Source organism: Ranitomeya imitator, chromosome 3 (genome assembly GCF_032444005.1).
Source record: "Ranitomeya imitator isolate aRanImi1 chromosome 3, aRanImi1.pri, whole genome shotgun sequence".
Classification (NCBI taxonomy): domain Eukaryota; kingdom Metazoa; phylum Chordata; class Amphibia; order Anura; family Dendrobatidae; genus Ranitomeya; species Ranitomeya imitator.
Genome location: NC_091284.1, coordinates 548,877,891 through 548,893,957, shown reverse-complemented (window position 1 = coordinate 548,893,957; position 16,067 = coordinate 548,877,891). Strand labels below are relative to the sequence as shown.

The 16,067-nt window shown below is 42.9% G+C and overlaps 1 protein-coding gene across 1 annotated transcript in view; it reads left to right on the top strand.

Annotated features, from left to right (window-relative positions):
- LAMP1 (lysosomal associated membrane protein 1) overlaps nucleotides 1–12,452 on the top strand; it is a 31,670-nt gene extending 19,218 nt beyond the window's left edge. Inside the window, exons 3-9 of the mRNA XM_069757883.1 lie at nucleotides 101–317; nucleotides 397–558; nucleotides 4,103–4,290; nucleotides 6,040–6,162; nucleotides 10,359–10,425; nucleotides 10,509–10,679; nucleotides 11,498–12,452. Of these exons, the coding sequence (XP_069613984.1) occupies nucleotides 101–317; nucleotides 397–558; nucleotides 4,103–4,290; nucleotides 6,040–6,162; nucleotides 10,359–10,425; nucleotides 10,509–10,679; nucleotides 11,498–11,637 (1,068 nt within the window). The 3' untranslated portion in view covers nucleotides 11,638–12,452. The remainder of the gene's footprint in view (nucleotides 1–100; nucleotides 318–396; nucleotides 559–4,102; nucleotides 4,291–6,039; nucleotides 6,163–10,358; nucleotides 10,426–10,508; nucleotides 10,680–11,497) is intronic.
- Nucleotides 12,453–16,067: the final 3,615 nt, after the last annotated feature.

Here is a 16,067-nt window from a genome sequence, read left to right as displayed (position 1 = left end):
ATTGCATATTCAATTTAGAAACAAAGGAGTGAAGTTGATATTGGTTACTTATGCTTTCACTTTTAACTTTTTTTTTTTTTTTTTTTTTTTCCTTCTTTAGGGTAAATCGCTGTTTGTATTACCCGACAATGCATTGACTGACCAGGCAAGTTCATGTGGCAAGAATGGCACACTGCCTCTTTTGGTCGTTGCTTTTGGACTCGGCCACTCTCTCAGCTTACAGTTTAATAAGTCTGATGCAGGATACCAAGTTAATAACCTTACATTTAGTTACAATCTTACCGATCCAGTTTTATTCCCAGAATCATCTGAAAATGGTGAGTGAGGATTGATTGGTCATCCGCAGATAAAAATCTAGAAATGTATTAATAATTAACACTTGTGTGTACATTCCAGATACCAAGAAAGTGTCCTCAAACAAAGCGGAAATATCTGCAAAAACCAACTGGTTCTACCAGTGCTCCAATCCGCACCTTGTCGTAATGGACAATGTCAATGCATCCTTTCATCATGTGAAGCTGCAAGCGTATCTAACCAGCAACAATTACAGCACCAATGGTACGGGAGACATGTACAAATGGTTCTGACCTTACAATTGTGTATTTAGAGGGTGTGTTTTTTGTTTTATGCATATACAGACACAACAAATGTTTACAGGGCCTTATTCATCAGCACCGTTAAAAAGCATAAGTGAATAGCTAGCCCCACTTCCAAAATTCCTTCAGGTGACTGACCACTGATGCCCCGGCCAGTTGTTGCCGTATTAATGGGAAATGAGACCGCCAAATCATCCCCCCCTCCCCCCCCCCCCAAAAAAAAAAAAACTCTAATGTGGCTCATTCGGCACAAAATGTTCCAGCTCTCAGAATATGGCAAAGAAGAAAAAAAAAAGCATAGAACTACATAAATCTGGTATCGCTGTAATTGTATGGACCTGAAAAACAAATCTTATCGCTTTTACCGCATGGTGCAAAAAAAAAAATAGAAAAACAATAACTGAATTGCTGGTTTTTGTTCATTCTGCATCTGAACAATTGATTTAAAAGGCAATCAAAAATGTCATGTGCCTGAAAATGGTACCAAAAAATCTGCAACTCATCGCGCAAAAAAGTTTCAGCTCCCAGAATATGGCAATTAAACTTTTTTTTTTTTCTTTGACCGCAAAGCATAAAAAGCCCCAATTATAAATCTGGCATCGCTGTAATTACACCGACCCGCGTAATAAAGTCTTTACTCTTACCACATGGTGAACCGTGCAAAAATAAGTCTTGTGCTGCTGTCTATTGTTCATTCTGCCTCTCAAAAATTGGAATAAGGCTCAGGTCACAATTATCCTGCTCTCTCCGCTGAGCGCTAATATCAGGGTTTCCTTGTAAATCGCCCCCCCAAAAAATGCAATTTAGACACAACCCCTGATGGAACAACTCATTTACAAGGCAGATGGCTTCACTTTAGACTGTCTGGTCTATGGCGGTGTCCCATCATTTTAGGCATCTACAGGTCCTTCTCAAAAAATTAGCATATAGTGTTAAATTTCATTATTTACCATAATGTAATGATTACAATTAAACTTTCATATATTATAGATTCATTATCCACCAACTGAAATTTGTCAGGTCTTTTATTGTTTTAATACTGATGATTTTGGCATACAACTCCTGATAACCCAAAAAACCTGTCTCAATAAATTAACGTATCAAGAAAAGGTTCTCTAAACGACCTATTACCCTAATCTTCTGAATCAACTAATTAACTCTAAACACATGCAAAAGATACCTGAGGCTTTTATAAACTCCCTGCCTGGTTCATTACTCAAAACCCCCATCATGGGTAAGACTAGCGACCTGACAGATGTCAAGAAGGCCATCATTGACACCCTCAAGCAAGAGGGTAAGACCCAGAAAGAAATTTCGCAACAAATAGGCTGTTCCCAGAGTGCTGTATCAAGGCACCTCAATGGTAAGTCTGTTGGAAGGAAACAATGTGGCAGAAAACGCTGTACAACGAGAAGAGGAGACCGGACCCTGAGGAAGATTGTGGAGAAGGACCGATTCCAGACCTTGGGGAACCTGAGGAAGCAGTGGACTGAGTCTGGTGTGGAAACATCCAGAGCCACCGTGCACAGGCGTGTGCAGGAAATGGGCTACAGGTGCCGCATTCCCCAGGTAAAGCCACTTTTGAACCATAAACAGCGGCAGAGGCGCCTGACCTGGGCTACAGAGAAGCAGCACTGGACTGTTGCGAAGTGGTCCCAAGTACTTTTTTCTGATGAAAGCAAATTTTGCATGTCATTCGGAAATCAAGGTGCCAGAGTCTGGAGGAAGACTGGGGAGAAGGAAATGCCAAAATGCCTGAAGTCCAGTGTCAAGTACCCACAGTCAGTGATGGTGTGGGGTGCCATGTCAGCTGCTGGTGTTGGTCCACTGTGTTTCATCAAGGGCAGGGTCAATGCAGCTAGCTATCAGGAGATTTTGGAGCACTTCATGCTTCCATCGGCTGAAATGCTTTATGGAGATGAAGATTTCATTTTTCAGCACGACCTGGCACCTGCTCAGTGCCAAAACCACTGGTAAATGGTTTACTGACCATGGTATTACTGTGCTCAATTGGCCTGCCAACTCTCCTGACCTGAACCCCATAGAGAATCTGTGGAATATTGTGAAGAGAAAGTTGAGAGACGCAAGACCCAACACTCTGGATGAGCTTAAGGCCGTTATTGAAGCATCCTGGGCCTCCATAACATCTCAGCAGTGTCACAGGCTGATTGCCTCCATGCCACGCCGCATTGAAGCAGTCATTTCTGCCAAAGGATTCCCGACCAAGTATTGAGTGCATAACTGAACATTATTATTTGTTGGTTTTTTTGTTTGTTATTAAAAAACACTTTTATTTGATTGGATGGGCGAAATATGCTAATTTATTGAGACAGGTTTTTTGGGTTATCAGGAGTTGTATGCCAAAATCATCAGTATTAAAACAATAAAAGACCTTACAAATTTCAGTTGGTGGATAATGAATCTATAATATATGAAAGTTTAATTGTAATCATTATATTATGGTAAATAATGAAATTTAACACTATATGCTAATTTTTTGAGAAGGACCTGTATTAGCACAGAGATGAAAACAACCTGATCAGACGCCAAACTGACCCAAGTTTCTCCATCTGCCTCCCTATGGTGGATGGCTGGCTCCATCTGAATCGCATGAGGCGTCATCCACATCAAAGCAACGTTTCTGGAAGCACAAGCTGAGCACTCTGTATGGACACTAAACTGGCATATTTCCAATTGTCCAAAATGTAACAATAGTGACTGCAGCCATAGACTAATAGATGTGCAGTTTTTATAACTGTTTTTTTTTTTTCTCTGCGGTTCTGGCACCTTTTGGGGCTCCGCAAATGTCGCCCGCATACTATTGTAGCAAAATCTGTTCTCTGCAAATGTGACATGGCATGCACAGTCTATTCCAGACAAGTTTATTCTCCAAAAATCAAATGGTGCGCTTACCTTTCCAAGCCTTGCCATGTGCCCACAAAGGAATTTTTCACCACATATGCGGGTATAGTTGCTTTTCAGGAGAAGTAGCGCAACAATTTACGGGGTCTGTTATCTTCTGTTCATCCATTATGAAAATTACAACAAAAATTTTCGTTTTCACATTCATGTTTTAAAAAGCTCTGTAAAACGTAAGGCTCCACGCAGCCCTAGATGAATTCCTTTTGATGGTTCTAGTTTCCAAAACTTTGGGACTGTAAGGCGCCTCATTTCTGACACCGCAAAAATATGCAGGGTCAAAAACTCCTAATTGGCAAACGGCTTTATAATTAGCTTTGATTTGTAAAATACCTGGCCATCCCTTGCGTATTGTACAGAAGTTCGTTCTTCAGTCACAGAAAGTGAGTACTAATGTTGGTACATAATAATGGGAGCTGTCCTGTGCTCTGCTTGGTGGTCCAGATCCATGAAATGAAGGTCGCCCAGGATGTAACTCTTACTTTTGGCAATTGGTTCCAGAACTTTGACTTGTAGTGATAATTCTGAATCTTGTCTCTTAAACTTTAGTGGCTTCATGCATATTTATTTATTTCTTTTTCCCCAAGCTACTATTTGCAAAGAAGATGTTGCTCCTACGGCTGCCCCCACTACTGCACCCACTACTGCACCGCCGAACAACACAAAACCAGATATTGGGACTTATAATATTAATATTACTGGAAAGGCTGGGTATTGTTTGATGGCTAAGATGGGGTTGCGCCTAAATATCACCTACATCAAAAAGGATAACAAGGTTTGTGCTTTTGACTTTTTTTTTTTTTTTTATCCACAGTATTGCTGCATATGGGGAAAAATGTCTCTTGAAGCCCAGTATTGCTGCATATGGGAAAAATGTCTCTTGAAGCCCAGCTATAAGGGCTTACATTTGTTTGCATCCCTTCTATAAAGTACTTTGCTTGATGAAGTGTCAAACTCTTATATGCTCAAGCACAGCTTTAAATTTAAGGCCAACCCCCTCTACTGAATTCATCTTTACCATGTATGTCTGTGGGATAACTCTCAGAACTGTTCCTTTTTCGGCCCCCTGACACAGGTTACCATAAAACACTGTTAAGGAAACTTTTCCAGTTTTCCACCCTGCTGACCTGCACTGTTATACCCAGGGCTGTGGAGTTGGTAAGCCACCCCACCGACTCCTCAATTTCCTTCCAATCCTACTCCACAGCCCTGGTTATAACTCGCATTAATTTCTCTGGGAGTTATGAAACCTATGTTACTCAAGTGCTCTTGACTGATTCTCTAGGCATAAATCCTTTTAAATGGATTGTCTTAGAAAAACAAGCCTTGTCCATATTACTATTAAAGCATGTAGACCCCTTAGAGTGAGGTCCAGCTCAAGAATAGATTGCCTTTTAAGAACCAACTCCAGTGGCTTTCACCAAGAATGTGATCACACAATTCAAATTGCAGCCCTTCTAAGTCGTGTTGGGGTGTGTTGCAGTCAGAAGAAACACTGCTACTGAGTCCTTGGCTGCTGATACTGTGTGCACACGTTCAGGATTTTTTGCGTTTTTGCTATAGAAACGCGATAAAACCACGAAAAAAAGGCATACATTAAGCATCCTATTAGAATGCAATCCGCAATTTTTGTGCACGTTGCGTTTTTTTTCCGCAGCAGAATCGCATTCTGGAAAAAACGCAGCATGTTCATTCTTTGTGCGGAATCGCGGGGATTCTGCACATAGGAATGCATTGATCCTCTTACTTCCCGCATGTGGCTATGCCTGCCATGCGGGAAGTAAGCGGATTATGTGCGGTTGGTGTGGAGGAGAGGAGGCTCTTGGAGCAAAAGAGGGGAGAAGCCAGAGCTGCCTAAGGTTAAGACGCAATACATAAAGTGCATAAAGAGGAGACTCTTCTCCAGGCCCTGGGAACCATATACGTGTAAAAAAAAAAATATATATATATTTGATATTTTCACCTTCCGGCAGCCTTCCTGCTCCTCGAGATGCTTCCGTTCCCAGTAATGCCTCGTGGCAATGACCCCGGATGACGTAGCATCACACGAGACCGCTACGTCTTCTGGGGTCATTGCCGTGAGGCATTACTGGGAACAGGAGCATCGCGAGGGTCGGCAAGGCTGCTGGGGCTGCCGGAAGGTGAGAATATCACTATATTTTTTTTATTATTTTTAACATCTTTTTACTATTGATGCTGCATAGGCAGAATCAATTGTAAAAAGTTGGTCACACTTGTCAAACACTGTTTGACAAGTGTGACCAACCTGTCAATCAGTTTTCCCAGTGATGCTACAGATCGCATTGGAAAAGGCTTGTGTCTAGTGGGAAAACGCATGCCAACTCCGCATGCATTTTACCCGCGGCACAGTTGTGGAATTGCCGTGGAAATTTCCACGGCAATTCCGGACGTGTGCACATAGCCTGATTCTTTTCTACAGTTGCTCACTACTTCATTCACTATCTGTAAGTGATTCACCTATTCGTATTTACACTTTTTTTTTTTTTTTTCTCTCCTCTTCCAGGCTACTTTTTATGAGTTCAATATTGATCCAAAGAAAGTCATTCCTAGTGGAAACTGCTCTAATGATTCTGCAACCCTGATTCTTTCCTCTGTTCAAGCCAACATCTCGTTCAACTTTGTACTGGTAAGTATAAGGCTCCTTTCACACTAGCGTCGGAATCTCCCCGTCGCAATGCGTCGGGGAGAGATTCCGACGCTAGCGTTTGCTGCATTGCACAATGGAGGCAGCGGATGCATTTTTCCGGCGCATCCGCTGCCCCATTGTAAGGTGGGGGCGGAGTTCCGGCCACGCATGCGCGGTCGAAAAAAAAGCGGTCCGTCGGGAGAAAAAAACGTTACATGTAGGGTTTTTTTCTCCCGACGGTCCGCCAAAGCACGACGACGAAGTGTGCCAATCCGTCGCAAATGCGTCGCCAATAGAAGTCTATGGGGAAAAAACGCATCCTGCAAGCACTTTTGCAGGATGCGTTTTTTCTGCAAAACGACGCATTGTGACGGATTTAAAAAAAACGCTAGTGTGAAAGTAGCCTAAGGCTGTATTCCTACTTACTGCACATTCTGGTAAACCCCAAGCAACAAAAGGCACACAAAGCCCCATTCACATGCAGCTGGGAAAGTCTATGTAGATTTGAAGGTTCGCTGACAGTTTGCTGTAGTTTTCTTGTAGATTTTCTGCAAAGGTCACTATGCTGAGGGCAAAGTCCACACGTGACGCATGTGCAGCAGGGCAAATTTGCTGCTTTGGTTGTAGATGGGCATTTTAATAAAGGAGCTTGTCTGGGATTAACTTCTAGTTACCCAAAGGCTTATAATATTTATTATAATAATAATTATTATTTTTGTTCACCTCTGAAAAGGACATTGCTGAACAGAGGCCATGTGGAGTCCAGAGTAACTGTTTCCCCAATAGTGAATGGTTCCTTGGGGGTTTCATCTGATTCGCGTCACTAGGCAAGTTAGATGTAAACCCCAGAGGAAGTGCTCAGCGTAGAACCCTGGATAAATATGGTCCAAAATGTTCCCTACAAAAGATTCAAATCTATTCACAAAAAATTAGAAATTGGGGCTAAACTTGTGAACCTTTTTTTTTTTTTTTTTTTCTCCTCCCCTTCATGGTTCAATGTTAACTTCTGTGAAGCACCTTGGTTCAAGGTGCCTACCACACATCTAAAAGTTCTGAGAGGGGGATGGGAGTCTAGCTTCCAAAATGGGGTATTTGGGGGGGAGGGGGTTTCCACTTTTCTGTGTAGGCACATCAGGGGCTGTCCAAATGTAACCTGACACCAAAACATTCCAAAAAATCATTCCATCCTTTGTGCGCCCAAACAGAAGTTTTCCCCCTCACATATGGGGTATCTATGTACTGAGAAGAAATTGCACAGCAATTTTTTTTTTTTTTTTCCAGTTACTGTGTCCAGGTTTGGGCACCGGTGCTCAGCAAGGATATAATGGAAACTAGAGCGTACAAAGGAGGGCAACAAAATTAATAAAGGGGATGGGAGAACTACAATACCCAGATAGATTAGCGAAATTAGGATTATTTAGTCTAGAAAAAAGACGACTGAGGGGCGATCTAATAACCATGTATAAGTATATAAGGGGACAATACAAATATCTCGCTGAGGATCTGTTTATACCAAGGAAGGTGACGGGCACAAGGGGGCATTCTTTGCGTCTGGAGGAGAGAAGGTTTTTCCACCAACATAGAAGAGGATTCTTTACTGTTAAGGTACCTTCACACTAAACGACGCTGCAGCGATCCAGACAACGATCAGGATCGCTGCAGCGTCGCTGTTTGGTCGCTGGAGAGCTGTCACACAGACCGCTCTCCAGCGACCAACGATGCCGGTAACCAGGGTAAACATCCGGTTACTAAGCGCAGGGCCGCGCTTAGTAACCCGATGTTTACCCTGGTTACCATCCTAAAAGTTAAAAAAAAAAACAAACACTACATACTTGCCTTCCGCTGTCTGTCCCCGGCGCTGTGCTTTTCTGTACTGGCTGTGAGCACAGCGGCCGGAAAGCAGAGCGGTGACGTCACCGCTGTGCTTTCCGGCCGCTGTGCTCACAGTGAGTGCAGGAAAGCAGAACGCGGGGGGACAGACAGCGGAAGGTAAGTATGAAGCGTTTGTTTTTTTTACTTTTAGGATGGTAACCAGGGTAAACATCGGGTTACTAAGCGCGGCCCTGCGCTTAGTAACCCGATGTTTACCCTGGTTACCAGCGAAGACATCGCTGAATCGGTGTCACACACGCCGATTCAGCGGGAGGGCCAGCGACCAAATAAAGTTCTGGCCTTCTAGCCCCGACCAATGACATCACAGCAGGATCCTGATCGCTGCTGCGTGTCAAACTGAACGATATCGCTAGCCAGGACGCTGCAACGTCACGGATCGCTAGCGATATCGTTTAGTGTGAAGGTACCTTTAGGGCGGTGAGAATCTGGAATTGCTTGCCTGAGGAGGTGGTGATGGCGAACTCAGTCGAGAGGTTCAAGAGAGGCCTGGATGTCTTCCTGGAGCAGAACAATATTGTATCATACAATTGTTAGGTTCTGTAGAAGGACGTAGATCTGGGGATTTATTATGATGGAATATAGGCTGAACTGGATGGACAAATGTCTTTTTTCGGCCTTACTAACATAGTAACATAGTAACATAGTTAGTAAGGCCGAAAAAAGACATTTGTCCATCCAGTTCAGCCTATATTCCATCATAATAAATACCCAGATCTACGTCCTTCTACAGAACCTAATAATTGTATGATACAATATTGTTCTGCTCCAGGAAGACATCCAGGCCTCTCTTGAACCCCTCGACTGAGTTCGCCATCACCACCTCCTCAGGCAAGCAATTCCAGATTCTCACTGCCCTAACAGTAAAGAATCCTCTTCTATGTTGGTGGAAAAACCTTCTCTCCTCCAGACGCAAAGAATGCCCCCTTGTGCCCGTCACCTTCCTTGGTATAAACAGATCCTCAGCGAGATATTTGTATTGTCCCCTTATATACTTATACATGGTTATTAGATCGCCCCTCAGTCGTCTTTTTTCTAGACTAAATAATCCTAATTTCGCTAATCTATCTGGGTATTGTAGTTCTCCCATCCCCTTTATTAATTTTGTTGCCCTCCTTTGTACTCTCTCTAGTTCCATTATATCCTTTCTGAGCACCGGTGCCCAAAACTGGACACAGTACTCCATGTGCGGTCTAACTAGGGATTTGTACAGAGGCAGTATAATGCTCTCATCATGTGTATCCAGACCTCTTTTAATGCACCCCATGATCCTGTTTGCCTTGGCAGCTGCTGCCTGGCACTGGCTGCTCCAGGTAAGTTTATCATTAACTAACTAACTAACTAACTAACTAACTATGTTATATATATATCCTAGAATACTACTTCCTTCAATTTGTGCCAACTTCCGTGGCTTTGTCCGGAGCTAATGTCCGGAGATAAGTGACGTCAACAGTGTCCAGTGTCTGATTGGTTGCCGCCTGCTGCGAGCGACCAATCAGAAACGTGCCGTACTGTGACACACTCCGCCCGCCATTTTGGTGTGATTTTTGAATTTTTACCTCACAGCAAGTTGCGATGAGGAAACTTAAAGCCGCAATGCTCCTCTGGGAAATATGCAAATCGTTTCTTCGAAGAGGACTAGAACTCTAGTGCCACCTATTAGAAGTAGCAATCCTAAAAGTCTAATAGGTCGCACTAGAGTTCTAGTCCTCCTCCTCTCTGAAGACAATTTGGGTCTATAAAGTAAAATTTTAGTGAGTGAGTAAAAGTTTAAAATGACAAAAAAAAATTCCACATTCCATTAACTCCTGTGATAGACCTGAAGGGTTAATAAACTTCTTTAATGTGGTTTTGAGGGGTGCAGCTTTTAGAATGGTGTCACTTTTTTTTTCCTGTCATATAGGCCCCTCAAAGTCACTTCTAATGTGATGTCCCAAAAAAAATTGGGTAATTTTGTTGGAAAAATGAGAAATTGCTGGTAGACTTTTAATCCTTAACTTCCTAACAATTGTTTTGAAAAATTGTGCTGATGTAAAGTAGACATGTTGGAAATGTTTATTTTGTGACATCTGATTTAAGGGCATAAAACTTTAGTTTAAAAATTGCAATATTTTCCATGATTTTCACAAATGAGTCATATTGAACACATACAAATACAAAATACAGTACAATATGACACGAGAAAACAATCTCAGTAGGATCCATTGAAACGTTCCAGAGCTATTGGCACATAGGTCAAGATTTACAATTATGAACTGTCACTGTTTTCAGGCTTTTGATTTTTTTTTTGTTTTGTTTTGTTTCAGAATGCCACAGAAGGCAAATTTTACCTTGGCCATGTCCATGTGAACACAACGGTTGCGGATGCGAAAGGTGATTTTTCTGGCAGTAGTTGGTCTGTTTTAGGAGATTGTCCAGATTCTTGGTGTCTGTATAATGTGTATCTGTTTCTGTAGAGTCCAACTTCAGTATAGATAGCGGCAACGTCTCCTTCCTGAAGACTACAGCTCACAAATCCTACAAATGTAACGAGAAGCAGACTCTGCAGATCACATCCAATTTGTCCATTTACACCTACAACCTTCAAGTTCAGCCATTTGATGTAGAGGGGGACAAATTTGGACCTGGTAAGAAACCATTATGTATTGTATATCCCTTCTTAGTTTTTGAAGTGCCCCAAAGGATGCGTATGTAATGATAACAATCGGTATGAAGCTGTTTTCTTCTTGGATATATTGAGTGTGAAATTGTCCCTATATGTTTGAGCTCCCCTTGTGATCTTTGTGCGCACACAAATATTTTGTGATGCTTAAGTAGCGGTCAATCTGGTGAGTAATAAGAGGGAGCGAGGTTTGGGAGCTCACCATGTTATAGATGGAACATCCACAGATCTGGTGGGTGCTGCATTACAGCCGTGTGAGAAGCACATTCGGCCCAGAGAGAAGTTAAAAGAACATAAAACCGAAACCTCGGAACTCTGACGCGTTTCAGGTGTATAACACTTTTATTCATGGGATGCATTGACCCGATCTCGACATCTTACCTTAAGCATGTTTTCACCTGCAACAATTTTTTCAGAAGACGTTATTTCATTGCAATGTGTCACTCAAAGTACCTTGGGTGTCATGATGGCCGTGGCCCACAGTAAGCCAGGATGAAGCAGGTGTTTAAGGTGGAACCAGAGAACCGTACATGTGAGGCCACCTTCTATCCTCTTATTCCTAAACTATACTCCAAATATTGCCATGTTCCTGAATTGGCTCAATGTTGCCATTTTAATGACCCATCCAGCTTTCCTCCTAAGATGTGGTTAAACAGTTGCAGATAACTAGCTTGTAGACAACTTGTCACGGCCTGATGTGGTATAAACATGTCCTCAGACGATTACTTGCCATGATTAATTGCAGCAGTACTTGACTAATGACCTTTCTGTTTGGTATTGCAGCGGTGGAGTGTGCGGAGGATCAGAATGGCATGTTGGTGCCCATTATCGTTGGAGCCGCGCTGGCTGGACTTGTTCTAATTGTGCTGATTGCCTATCTCATCGGCAGAAAGAGAAGCCATGCTGGATATCAAACGATATAATTGAAGTGTCTTCTGTAAATTTACCACTAGCTCAGTACAGAATTGCAGTGAGCCAACTGTTCTGATTGGGGAGATTCCATTGTGTGGGACAGATTTCATGCAAATTGCTTCATAAGATATTTTGCTGTTTTAATGTGAACTACCATTTAAAAAGCATAAACTGACTATGCACTGAGTATCCTTTCCAGAAATTGAGTCTCAATTTTGTTTTTCCATGGGAAATTATTCATTATCAGAATAGGAGAAGCAAAAGTTTTTTTTAAACAGCGCAAACAAAAATAAGTGACTGCACTACTTCTGCAACTAGTACTACTTTATACACAAAGGGAAACTTCATTACTACTTTTACTAAGTATTGCAGATCATTCAGCAGTTGTGATTTAAAGCTGAATGACTTGCATCTATCTAAAGGTAACATTTGTAGTGTGTATCTTTTTTTTTTTTTGTTTGTTTTTTTTTTTTTGTTTCAGTAATCATAATTTTATCTGCCTGCTAGAGACCACAGCAAGGGCCATGCAAGGCATTAACAATGCACTATTACAATTCTTTTAAATCTGGTTTGCTGTTCAGGAGGCTCTGCTTTTTCAGAGCAATTAATTTTCTTAAAAAAATCAAAAAAAAAATCAAAGAATGGAAAATGGATGTGATGTTTTGTCTTGGTTTGAAATGAGATTGGATGATATTTTTCTGCACATGTGTACAGTATAGATATGTAAATGCGCAACAACTTGCTTAATGCCTGGTTGGGGTTGTACACTTAAGAAATGTTTGCATTGCCTTAACAATGCTAATAAAGATTTTTTTTTTTTTCTTTACATGTTTCCTTTTATTTCTCATATGGGACTTCTTGCTGCACTTCCAAATGGATGCTGTACCAAAGCAACTACTTAAAAAGTGTAGTACAACTTTCTCAAGGGGGATTGATGGTACTTAGTGATGTCTTACCTTGCAACGACATACCCTTGTGTTTTGTTTTTTTTTTTGTCTTTTTTATTCTTTTGCCACACTTGTCCATGAGTTGTATGATTTCCGAACAGTCTCCCTGCTGGGACACTGTTTCTGGGACATACCTTGCCGTTACTGTGCTGCCTCGGAGGGCTGGATAATGAGTGCGCTGCCTGTAGTCTCCTTCCTGGAGGAGTCCGGTAAGAATCGCTGCCATGTGGCACAGAGTTGGCATTGGTTCGCGCGCATGTGCAGTGTTCCAAGCGCCCCAGAAGTGGATAGGTATACTTCCGGGAGAGCCATGGGGAATGCGGTGACGTAGCTGACGACCGCTATTCTACAGGGTGCAGAACGGCTGTGATAGCATGGACCTCTCGGATTACTGGTAAAAAGAAAAAGGGATGTGTATGGTGGGCGGATGGCCTGTCTCCAGAACCCATTGCTATAAAAGACTAAGGACGGAGGATGTATGTGCGCCAATATGTCATCCCCCTAGTGACAATACCGTGCGCCCACTGGAGGAGCTAATGTTACCAGTGCGTGACAGTAGCAAGAAAGGTAGTGGACACTTTAAAATGAGTGATTCCACTGACAAAACTGGAAAGGACAGAAAATCAACCCTGTCCACACCACAGTCTAAACAAACATCCCTACAGCCGGTACTTCTTTGAAGGTTATTCATCAGGGTGAGTTTGCTAAAAATTAGTTGAGCTGATGGTGTTTTTTTTTTTTTTTTTTTGTATGTCATAGGTTTGGTCTTTCCAGTCTTTTTGACCTAAGCCATGTGCGTTATGTTCTGAACCCCTGCCAGATACTTATATTCCAAAAGGCTATGCCAGTTTTGTATATGAGGAGGAAACAGATATAGGCCCAAAGAATATAGTGGGCTAAATGCAGTTCAAAATTGGTAACAGGACTAACCAGGGGGCATTGCTTTGTTCAGTGGAGTACAACTGTAATGAGAGGCTGACACAGTGAGTAGGCCCAAATCAGTAAGTAGGCTAAATGCAGTTCAAAATTGGTAACAGAAGTAAACAGGCGGCACTGGTTTGTTCAGTGTAGGAGAACATCAAGGAGCGGCAGACACCGTTGGTAGGGCCAACAAAACAAGTAGGCCAAATGCAGTGTTATATTAAAAACAATTTAACGAGAGCCTGAAGATAGAAGCTAGGGAAAGGCAACCTGGAGAACACCTTTGAGCGGAAGACACCGTCTCTACAACCCAGACCCAACTTGTAGGCCTAATGCAGTGTTGTTTCAACAACTACTTAACGAGAGCCTGAAAATGGAATTTCAGGACAGGAAACCATGAGAACAGCACGGAGCGGCATACACCGTTAGTAGGCCCCAACCAAACTAGTAGGCCAAATTCAGTGTAATATTAACAACTACATAACGAGAGCCTGAAAATGGAATTTCAGGACAGGAAACCAGGAGAACAGCAAGGAGCGGCTGACACGGTTAGTAGGCCCCAACCCAACTAGTAGGCCAAATGCAGTTGTTCCATTTAACAACTATTTAACAAGAGCCTGAAGATAGAAGCTCAGTAAAGGCAATCAGGGGAACACCTTGGAGCGGAAGACTCAGTTTGTAGACCACAACGAAAGTTGTGGCCCCAATGCAGTTTTATAATTCTGACAGGCTGAAAACCAGCCCTTTTTTTTTTTTTTTTTTTTATAGAGGACAGCTGTATTAAGTGGCGCAGACAGACACTGCTAGTAGGCCTTACACCACAAAGTAGGCTCACTGCAGGTTGAAAAAAAGTTACATGGGTACACGGTCGGCATTGGTGTGCTCAGCGGAGGACAAATGGAAGGAGGGACCGCAGACACACTTAGTAGGCCTAAAATTTTAAAAAATAGGCTCAAAGCACCTTCGATTATGTGGCAGGGGTACACAAGCAGCATTGGTGTGGTCAGCAGAGGAAGATTGGAAGGAGTGTCTGACACAGTTAGTACTCCCAAAAAATAAATAGATGTTAATGTCTTGCAAAACAAAACCAAAAAAACAAAAGGGTGGCATACTTAGGTACAGGGGTGGGCTCCTCTGCTGAGTTTCAGACAGTAATTTGGCGCTAAGTATTTACTGGTGTCAATATAGGACACGGACCCTGACTATTTTAACTAGCATCATACATGTCAACAAATTGGTATTGTCAGTGCCAGGCATTGAAGGATGTCAGCGCATAGAGTAAACCTTGTTGGAGCTGTGAGAGATAATTTTGCAAGTGGTAGAGCACTGTTTGAGCTGGGAAGGGGGGGGGTGGGGGAACTCTCTTGTGGCCGGCGGTACAGGCCCAGGGCCCCCCATGTTACAACGGTGTGTCTGACGTTGGTTGCACGCCACCACCGCCAGAGACACCTTTATTGTACTATGAGGGACCCAGTGGCAGTGCCGTCGACCAAAAGCGGGCACACCCACCTCTTCAAACAAACTGCACTCACGGGTGCTTGTGCCACGTGGCGAGACCACGGCCCCGTGGGGGGAGTTGGCCCATTTAGGGAGGTGTAAACATGTCGTATGCTGGACAAACAGCTGCTGCAAATTAAGAGATTGGAACAGTTAGTAAGACCAGTCCACAAGCAAGAAGTTTTTATAGGAAAGCTAGGTGTCAGCCGGGAAAGGTGGGGCACAATAATTAGAAATCCATGAGTGGTTCATTTTAATGAAGGTTAGATCATCAACATTTTGGGTAGCCAGACGAGTCCTTTTTTCGGTCAATATTGAACCAGCAGCACTGAATACTCTTTCTGATAGCACACTAGCTGCTGGGCAAGCAAGCTCCTGCAATGCATATTCTGCCAATTCAGGCCAGGTGTCTATTTTGGATGCCCAGTAATCAAATGGGAATGACGGTTGAGGGAGAACAGTGATAAGGGATGAAAAATAGTAACCATACTGGACAAATGTTGTCTCCTGTCACTTTGAATTGATTCTGCAGTACCTGTCCTGTCTGCGGTCATTGCGAAATCACTCCACAACCTGGTCAGAAAACCCCTCTGTCCAATGCCACTTCTGATTTGTGCACCTCTAACACCTCTGCCCTATTGCCCCCTGCAGCTCGGGTGAGAACCATCACCGGCCCTGTGTGCTGGGAATGCCTGAATCAAACGATCTACAAGAGTTGCTTGTTTGGTTGCTAATATTTGTTCGAGGTTCTCATGTGGCATGATATTTTGCAATTTGCCTTTATATCGAGGATCAAGGAGGCAGGCCAACTAGTAATCGTCATCGTTCATCATTTTAATAATGCGTGGGTCCCTTTTGAGGATACGTAAGGCATAATCCACCATGTGGGCCAAAGTTCCAGTTGTCAAATCTGCGGTTGTGCTGGGTTGAGGGGCAGTTTCAGGCAAATCTACGTCACTTGTCTCCCTCAAAAAACCTGAACCCGACCTTGCAACGCCACCAGTTGCTATTGGCCCCGGAGAAGCTTCCTCATTCAAAAAATACTCATCCCCATCATCCTCCTCCTCTTCGCCCGC